Raw genomic sequence first — 10,062 nt, 5'->3', positions numbered from 1 at the left:
AAACATGCAGTTTATCTGTAAGAATTTCTATGTGGAATAGCTTACGCCTTCTGGGTAGACAGTTGTTTACTTGACCTGCTGTTCACACTGGCCAAATGAGCAGTGATAGCATCTTCAGAAGAAGCTCGGTATGAAAGCGAGGATGATTAGCACATTGTCCGCATCACACCCGCGGCTACTGTCAGGAATGGTTGAGATGGTGTCATTCTCGTGTCACTGTCGGACTTGAGTCCATCGGAAGAATCAGTCCTTAGTATCCTTCGTATTGCTGTTCCATGTTGTTACAAGAAACTTTTCTGTATCCTAATGGAATGGTTAGATGAAGAAAACCTCGTTTATTCATTTATTAAAGTGGCGTGAAGAAGCACGCTGCTGCTAACCAGGAGTTGACAAATGTACTGGCTTTGATATAGGCTATTATTTATTATTTGTATTGAGTTTTTGTCATCCTCTACGACAAAGCCATGTCATAATTTAAATGAAAATGAAAAACCACTCTTGAAGTAACAGTTTCATATTGTAACCGTTTTATCCATGACAAATGATAATTCAATTTCGATTTTCATTTTGGAGCGCATATGCTTCCATAGATGCGTGGCTGCCCTGCCCATTGTCGGCCAGCAGTTCAACCCCATATGCAAACTGGGATGTATTGACCAATGAGTCCACCCCCAAATAATCTGGCAACCATGGAAAATGAATTTCTTGAATCCTAATGTCTCTCAGTTTCATATTTCAAGTATTTTTTGCTCTCTTTTATGACCCGCTGATACAGGACAAGAATAAAATTCCAATATAAGAGATACATTTAGTCAATGCAGAAATCAGTGCAAACATGAATTAATAATAGTTGCGTGAAAGATGCGTACAAGTAAAAATTGCATCATTTTGTGCATGTTTTTTGTAGTTCTCACATCCTTTTGTAATTTATTTACATCTTTTTTTGTAGTTCTAAGCCATAATACAGAAACAAACATGCTGTTAAAAAGAAATGATTGTGTCGTCATGAGAGCACTACAAGGACATGATTTGGAGTGTGTGTTGTCCCTGGTAAGACAAAAAAGGCCGAGTGAAATTCTGAGCTGAGGCATGTTGTAAAAGTGGAGACAAAAGATTTTCAGTAAGTTGTGCTACGGTTTTTATTGAGTCTCATTAAAAGTGCTTGCTTTTTGCAAACATTACCATAAACCCTTGAAGTCAGCTGCTGTCTCCAGACTTTGCCTGCAGTTGGGTTCACACAGGAAGCAAGAGAGCAAAAGGTTGAACAATGCGAAATGTGGAGTTGGCAGAGCTGTGAGAGTGACCACATCATGGTGGCTTCTGGAAGAATATCTCCAGTTGCTCTCAGAGTTTGGAGATTGCGATTATCAAGTGATTTATGCTGTCTACACTGGATTTGTGTCCATGGTCGATTCCTTGTGAAAAGCTTAAGAATCTGTCATAATTGGAAATTAATGAGATCAAATAGGATTTATATTTGATTTTGTATTTTAGGCATTTTCACAAATTCTCCCTCCAGCAAATCAAAATATAATAATTGTTGTTAGATTATATTTTATTTGGCTAAAGTAACTCTAACTCTAACTCTAACTTGAATGCAGTTTTATTTATAAAATCCACTTCATTAGTAGGTAGTGCAGCGATTACAAAAGTAGATTTTCTATTACATATAGTGCTGATAAGTACAAAACAAGTCAAGTGTCAGTGTTTCTTTGTACAAAACCACAAAACCAGCTGTTAAACATCCTCTGAGCATTTCCACGGTCATAACATTAACAGGTCAAGATAGATTTGTGAAAGGGGCTTCAGAAAGTCTTTGGATGGGAGGGTAAATACAGAAGCATTTGGCATGTCTTTTGCCTACTTATCAAAACTCCCACTTCTGCAGTCAGGCATAGGTCACACGAGGACTCCCAAGACAGGTTACTTTCTTTCGGAAAGGGCAGAGGCAGAGACTTTTGAAACGCGTCAGTGTCCATCACTGACCTGGGGGTCTTCACCAAGTCACAGCCGGCAGGTCACTAGGTAATCCCCTGCCCAGCAGCTGGAGGGCATTAACCCCATGCTGAGCTCCATTGTTGGGCTGGGCAGACTGATCTTTTCTCGTCATCACTCTGGTCAAATCCAAACTGTAATGGAACATAGAGGTAGATACATTTTCTCTAAGCTCTTAATCTCTTCTTTCTGCATTTAACTAAGGAGCAGGACCCTCAGGGTCTCAACTGCTTAGGCAAATGTCAGTCAAGGTGAAAAGCCCCCTGGCATCCTACAGGGCTCAATGTTTTTTTTGTTTTTTTCCCCCCCTTCCTCCAGTCTCTCGTTTCCATTGCTGCACACAGCCCACCGGGACCAGATCAGCAGTCAGACCAGCTTGCTTCTCCTTTTCTCCTTTAAAACGTTTGCAGTGTTATGTATTTGACCAACTTCTGCATTTTAAGGTGACGATAATATTTTCCATCTTTCGTTTTAAAGTTCAGTTGTGTAGCAAAAAGGTTTACTTTGAAGATTCCTAAGATCAAATTCCTCCGTACAGGTCTGAATGGGGTAGTTGTGCTCTGCTTCCAGTTAATTATTGCCGTATGGTAAGGACTCCCCCTTCTTCTCTTGAACCTCCGTAATGAAAGCAGTTTGCCCTCAGACTTTACTCCTCTCTGTCTGCGCCAAACACCTCCAAGTTTGGGGAAAGAAAAGTTCATTTCCAACAAGGCTTTAGCCTTTATTGATTATCTATGATATACAATGTATTCTTGTTCGGAGAAAAGCGCATACAATAAGTGTATATGTTCGTTCTCAGCAGTGCATTCACTTTATCTTATGAATTTGCTGAATGATAGTGGTTTGCAGGCTAAACAATATTATTCATGCATGTACCTATTTAAGCGAGCTTCACGTGCAAGATGCACATTTTGGCTAAAGGTGAATGGAATTAAATCGATTTAACAGAAAGTTCTCCCCGTCTTCTCAAGATTGTTTTAAGTCGACAAGATGTTGAGCCAATAGTGTTTCAAGCAACAACATGATGTCATCCGGTCCCCTCCTCGCGCACATTGTGATAAAAGCTCTGAAATAAGTTGAGGCTTCTGCAACGCAGAGGATTTCAAAATGCTGGATTCACTGACCTATCTTTTAGAGAAAATCTTTCTCCTTGCTAATTTCAGTCTGTTTAATATTATTTCTTCAGAGGAAGACAAGTGCACAGATTATTGTGAGGGACTTTCTTTACAAAGAGGAGATTTACTAGAGGTCCCGCGCACTCTTTTTATACACTTTGGTATCTACCTAGGTGAAAACAAAGTGGCTCATTTGATGCCTGATATTATGCCTGTGATCACTAATGACAAGTGTCAAATTCAGAAAATGGTCACTAATAAAAGACTTATCCTTGGTGTGCTTTCCAAGAACGCCACCATAAGAGTTGATACAGTTGAAGATTTTGCTTTTGGATCGAAAATTATATTGAATATCATGGACAACACGTTAAAGATGCAGCCATTACCAAACGAAGAAATTGCAAGAAGAGCCGAAAAACTTATCGGTGTTATACCCTACAGCCTACTTTGGAATAACTGCGAGCATTTTGTTACCTACTGCAGATACGGCTCACCCGTGAGTTTACAAACAGACAAGGTAACTGCTATTGTTTTCATTTTTCCTGCACTAAAGATAAAATAAACAATGGAATCAATTCTTAACTTTGCAAATGTATGCTATTGTAGTATTGAAAATGTAGAGAATAATCTGCAATTAATTAATGCAAATGAGCAACACAAATTGGACATGAGCATTTCTTATTGTAGTTTGCGAATATCTATATTGAAATAGCATATGATTCCACGTATGAACTCACTAACCTGGATGTAAAAAAAAAAGGGGTACTAAGAATGCGCTACTGTTCTACTTACAGGTTATATGTTTAGTGGACAAATATCAGCTTGTCTCATTACTTAACACTGTTTTTGTTCTGTAGAATTCTTACTTTAGATAAACACGTTTAGATGCGGTGCCTTGCCTTGCAATTTTTGAATAGTAGTTGAATCAGTTGAACCGCGCCAGCCTGCTGACAGTCGAGAAATTTGACATCCCTTAGAGGGTTCAGTGGATTGTGTTATAATGAATCCATGTAACATGAAACTGATCGCGTAAATCTTACCTTTTGCATTCTAAGGTCTTGCATTTTTGCACTTGTGTCACAAACAGGCTGTGAGCTAATGTACATTATTTACACTCTCATAAAGGTACAAAAAGTTCCTAAAAGGTAGGCCTACAAATACTTCTTGCTGGGCGGTACATAGTATTGTACCCGTAGCCAGCAATATAATTTTTTTTTTTCCTTTGGACAACATACTCATTTGTACCCAAAGAGAACATTATTGTACTTTCAGGGTACTTTTTGGAAATTCTGTCCTTGAAGAACAAAAATGTGCCTCCACTGTATTTCTGATAGCATACTTATCTATAAAAGTTTTCAGAAGCTGTCAAATCTGTGTAATGGTGGTCTATTATGCATTGAACTGTGTAATAGCTCCAGTTATGTTTTCTCTATTCAATTGAAATATGTATACTTTGATTCATGTCAAATAGTATGCTAATGAGTTTTGCCTTCTTGTTAAGAATGAAAGCCTACAAAATATTTCAATGAGGAAAAGTGGCCCACAAACTGTAAATGTTTGTGAATAAAATAAGGTTATTAATTTCCTAGGTAAGAAAGTCACGACTCTAGCATAGGCATTTAGGAGTGCCATAGAACAATTTGCTAGGAAACAACCTCATTAAAAGCAGTTTCCATTTCTGCCTTGTTTTTCTCTGATATGTTTATATACAGAACTGAATCGAAAGAGAAAAAAATTTGTGCATTTTTCTGTAGCATTGCTCTGTCCATGGTATTGACATTTAAAATTGTAATGTAATTTTTTTTTTTTTTAAGTTTTCCTGTTACATTATCTGTAAAAACAGTCTTTTTGACTGGATGTTTACAGTTATATCTGTATAAAAACACATTAATTGATTCAATATTTTTTCCATTCTGGGTCAGTCTCTTCTAGAATAAGCACTGTGATGTACATATAGAGATGTATGGAGCAATTGAATGAGTGGGAGTTGCTTGCTACAGGTGCAAACCATAGGCAGTCATGTGACCTCCACAAACAGTATTAATACATGCAGATGTAAATACACCATCTTCTTCAGTTATCGGTGCTGCTATCTACACAGCATACAACTGTACCTCCATGTGCACACAGATTACACATAAATAATGGGGTCAATATGGATCCTCACTGAAAATGAAAGCAGTAGTTTGCTACCCCTGTCCCATGGAAATACATTTGAAATACAGTCACAAAGTGAATTTGCATGGTTATTATGTCTCTTTTTTTCTTTTTTTTTAATCCAATTTTTTTCCTTTTTTTCCCCAATTTGGTAGCCAATTGGACCCCGTCTGATTCAATTAGAGCTAGTATTAGATACACCGCCCACACCCCATTCCTCAGCAGTCGACGGGAGAGCGACACGCCTTCTTCAAGCCGTCTCGCCTCCCAAGTCCTGACCGTGATTCCGAGGCGCTCGAGGTGCTTGTTTTGTGCCGCGATCTACTAACCGTGCCAAGTCCCTCCCTCTGGAGCAGCGAGCCAATTTTTGCTGCTCCACACGAGCCAGCCAAACTTGGCTTTTGGCAGGACCGAGAATCGAACCCCGGTCCCTGGTGTGCAACTGCAGCAAACTGCAACCGCAAGTTTGCTGCGTCTTAGCCTGTTGCGCCACCACGGCTCGTTATTATGTCTCTTAATTGAATCAGCTGCAAAGTTTATAATGTAATCTTTGTTTTATTGGACTGAAGTACTGAGTGCCTTTGCTTCCCCTTTCAGTTCTGTGAAACACTGAAATCAGTGATACGGGACCAGAGGAGTATCCTGCTCACAGGTTTTTTGGGAATGCTGTCCATCGCCTACCTGGGCATGGCCCCCTGCACTGCAATACCCACAGTCTTCATCCCTTTCGTCCTGTGGATGGTTGGCTGACTGATCCAGGACCATAAACCATGTTATTTAAAAAAAGATATGTGTTTCCCAATACATACGTAATGTGTACATTTCCCCCACAATTTAACTTACTGTGTAAGTCCAAAAGCTATGCTCACAATTTTATACCTAAATTAAGGATATTTGTATATCTAATTTGATGAGATTTACAAGGATTGTATTGTATTAATTCTTTAGCTTTTTTTATGAAAAGTCACATTTTTGTAGTGTTCATTTTCTATGTAAATGCCATATAGTTATGAAATATTCAGTATTTTTTTTAATTCTGTGTTGTGCGTTTGTTTGTAAATTTAAAAAGCTTCATATCCATACACTAATTCAGAGTTTATTATCACTGTAAAATTAATTATATGCACTATGACTAACTAATACAACTTGATACAGTTGGCTTATATTGTTAATATTTTACCCCATATAGCAGTTACTGTTGGAACTACATTTATTACTGTTGTCAATAAGGTCAAAATTGTTTTTTTATTTTTTATTTTAAATAAAGAAAATATAATGTTAAAATGTTACCCATCCGTTTCTTCTAAATGTACATTTTTGTTTAAAGTTGCCTTTTTTGGTTGTTTGATATTTAAAAAATGTGTTCATCTCTGTACTTGAAACTACCTGAAACATAATCTGTACTATTCTGTAGGAATGCTTATGTGGCATTTACTTTGTTAGACTTCCAGGAACTCATAACTATTCCTGCAACAACTTGTAGTACAAAGCTAAGCACTGAACTAAAATACTTCCTGGTCTGACCAGCCATCACCTGAGGTCACCTTCATAGAGTAAGAGAACGGATAGACAAGGTAAAAGTAGTGCACATACAGTGGGGTCCAAAAGTCTGGGATCACTAGTGAAAATGCTTAATTTACTAATTATATTATCAGCATAATTTGAAGTAGAAGGAATGAAATTCATAGTGTGCAGCTCTGGCCTGAGGTCAACCCCATTACATACTCTGTTGCCTCTGTGACACTGACCCGTGCTCATGAGCAGATCTGCGGGCTCTGACCTTCTTCCTGGTGGTGTGATCTGATGACAGCTCTCCACTACTACTTTACTACTACCCTACTTTTAAGAAAGCACACACTCTGTAATGGCCCAAGACTCATTTTCATTTCGCCATGAGATGAAAAGTAAAACCCTGCCATTTCTACGCTTTTTCTTACTTACTACAAGAAGTACACCACAGTTGATGACCGATTCTATTTTTGCTCCCAATTTTAAAAAGCCAATGACAAACAATGGGAGAAATGGCTGTCTTGCATATTCCCAAACATCACTGTGCCATAGTTCATAAATGACAGAACTAATGCCTCAGAAACATCATTCATTGATGAGAATGAAATAAAACTCGAATTGCTTTTTTATCAGCGAAATAAGATTTCACCAATATGGCATAGTCTGTCTGGATTGCATCATGAGCAGTGTGAATGAGGCATGACACTATTATGATTTACCGTCACTTACAGCTAACTCCATGCAGAGTGCTACATTGCAACATTCTTCTCTGACAAGCCAGCAGTTGCTTTTTTGTGACTCAGATTCTATCAGAACAATTATCTATGGGTATTCATTCTATGATTTAGGGCTACTCCCTAGCCAATGGGCAGAATGAATGGGCAGAATTCAATAATATTATAAAAGTACCCCTCTACCAATCTTGGTAATGTTTACGTGACAAATATTTGTTCAAACATGACTAAATGTATTACCCTTTTCATCTAATTTTTTTGAAAACTCATAGCTAGAGTTAATTGGGTCCAAGGATGTTGTGTGTGTCGCCTTCTTATTGTCTCCAAAATTACTAGCCTTTTATCCATAAATATGAAAAATCTGTGAGAAACATCTCATTTTAGAGCCTGTGATAAGTGAAAGTTTGACACCTGTATGGCAAAGTGCCACCCGAATCACACACAAGAAATTTTAAAAATATGAATGCTTGTATATGTCCTTCCATTTCATACCGCTACAGAGGTTGCAAAGTTTGTACAGGATTTTTGAAAACACAGAATAAAGTTTATTTCATGTTTAATGTTTAATCCCAGCAAATTAGAAAAAAATAAAAATCATACAACATCAAGTGTAAAAAATGGTTAACTGGTAGATGTTGTGATACCAAATGTTGAATGGGGTCACATAGACTCCAAACATAATATGGAGGTTAAATATACACTCATTATATACACTCACTGAGCACTTTGCTAGAAACACTATATTAATACTGGGTAGGGCCTCCCATTGCTCTCAAAACAGGCTCAATTCTTTATGGCATTGATTCCACAATATAACATAACATATAACACAATGAGATTCATGTGTTATATATTGACATGATTGCATCCCACAATTTCTGCAGATTTGTCAGCTGCACATTCAGGAAGGGATGCACATGGTCAGCAACAGTACTCAAATAGGCTGTGGCATTCAAGTAATGATTGATTGGTATTAACAGGCCCAAAGTGTGCCAAGAAAACACCATTACACCACCACCATCAGCCTGGACTGTTGACACAAGGCAGGTTGGGTCCATGGATTCATGCTGTTGGCACCAAATTCTGACCCTCAGAAATTGAGATTCATCAGACCAGGTTAGGTTTTCAACTGTCCAGTGTTGGTGAGCCTGTGCAGAACCCGACATGATATACATGATATTCACAGAACAGCTTTCTGTTCTTGGCTCACAGAAGTGGAACCCAACATGGTATTCTGCTGTTGTAGCCCATCCGCCAGTTCGGCATTCTGAGATACACAATTGTACAGAGTGGTTATCTGAGTTATCATACCCTTTCTGTTAGCTCGAACCGGTCTGGCCATTCCCCGTTGACCTCTCTTATCAACAATGTGTGAATGTCTGCAGAACTGCTGCTCACTGGATGTTTTTTGTTTTTCACACCATTCTGAGTAAACTCTAGACCCTACATGAACAAATCCAGGAAATTAGCAGTTACAGAAATACTGAAACCAGCCTCTGGCACCAACAATCATGCCACAGTCGAAATCACTGAGATCACATTTTTAGCCCATTCTGATGGTTGATATGAACATTAACTGAAGCACAATTGGCTAATAATCGCATGAATAAGTAGGTGACCAGGTGTTCCTAATAGTGCTCAGTGAGTGTATATAACCTGCCTTTCACAAATACAGTATATGGACTTTTCTACTCATTGTGGATGAAGAGATGTGATCTTAACAAAATTATGTCACATTAAATGGATATTGCAAAATTTATGATCAGGAGTAAAAAGTGTGAGGTAGAAAATTACAAATATTTTATATCAGCCTAACATTAAAGGAGGCTATGCTTATTATAATGCCTCTTTGTGATAGAGGAATGTAACAAATAATTCCAGCTTCCTCTACTGTAAACAAAGACAGTGGAGCTACTGTACCACCAGCCTTCATAAGCACAGCCTTCATACTTTCCATATAAATCAAATAGTCTTGTCAGTTTGTCCCAGGAATGCTTTCTGTGATCAAATGTTTATTTTATGTTGTTCAATGATGACAAAGATCACTGTTAACAATATCCACATTTTCACATTTCATATGTCATAAATCTGGATATCAGAATGTGATCCCATGTGTTTTTCTTGTGTTTCCGCACATAAGTGTATAATTAAAGTCATTGACTGGCTAAATAATCAAGAGTTGATTGAAAAGAAACCATGAAAACCTAGACACATTGACCATTCTGGACTTAAAATCGCTGTCTTCAATGAACTACAATTTTACTGGTAAACAGTGCCCTCTAGTGTTTGTACTAGACATTCAATCTTGCCTCACACTCATTTCTCAGTCTGCAGGCCTGGTCCCAGAGGTGCCCAGCTGGGGTGAGATAAATGTAATGAACAGCTTGGTCAATTCAGCGTTGCATAACAATGAAGAGGACCCTGCAGCTCTCCAAGAGTTTCAAACCCCTGTTCTACCTCAGTTCACCAACTTTATTGGGATGGGATAAGCTTTACTTCACACTTTTAAAGACAAAGATAATGAGTGCCTCTCTCGATTCAACCCTTTAGCC

General features: G+C 38.2%; 1 protein-coding gene across 1 annotated transcript; it reads left to right on the top strand.

The window, feature by feature from the left end:
- The first annotated feature begins 3,096 nt into the window (after positions 1–3,096).
- Positions 3,097–6,551, top strand: LOC133135759 (lecithin retinol acyltransferase-like). Its single transcript, XM_061253022.1, has 2 exons — positions 3,097–3,627; positions 5,865–6,551. The coding sequence occupies exons 1-2, from the start codon at positions 3,103–3,105 to the stop codon at positions 6,015–6,017; spliced, it is 678 nt and encodes a 225-aa protein (XP_061109006.1). The 5' UTR covers positions 3,097–3,102; the 3' UTR covers positions 6,018–6,551.
- The last annotated feature ends 3,511 nt before the right edge of the window (positions 6,552–10,062 follow it).

This window comes from Conger conger, chromosome 8, assembly GCF_963514075.1.
Source record: "Conger conger chromosome 8, fConCon1.1, whole genome shotgun sequence".
Taxonomy (NCBI): domain Eukaryota; kingdom Metazoa; phylum Chordata; class Actinopteri; order Anguilliformes; family Congridae; genus Conger; species Conger conger.
The sequence above is the reverse complement of the archived record's forward strand: the minus strand, read 5'-3'. Positions and strand labels throughout refer to the sequence as shown.

Coding starts and splice junctions, on each gene's coding strand:
- LOC133135759 (XM_061253022.1), top strand. CDS start 3,103: ATGCTGGATTCACTGACCTATCTTTTAGAGAAAATCTTTCTCCTTGCT. Junction 3,628..5,864: donor TGAGTTTACAAACAGACAAG/GTAACTGCTATT, acceptor TTCCCCTTTCAG/TTCTGTGAAACACTGAAATC.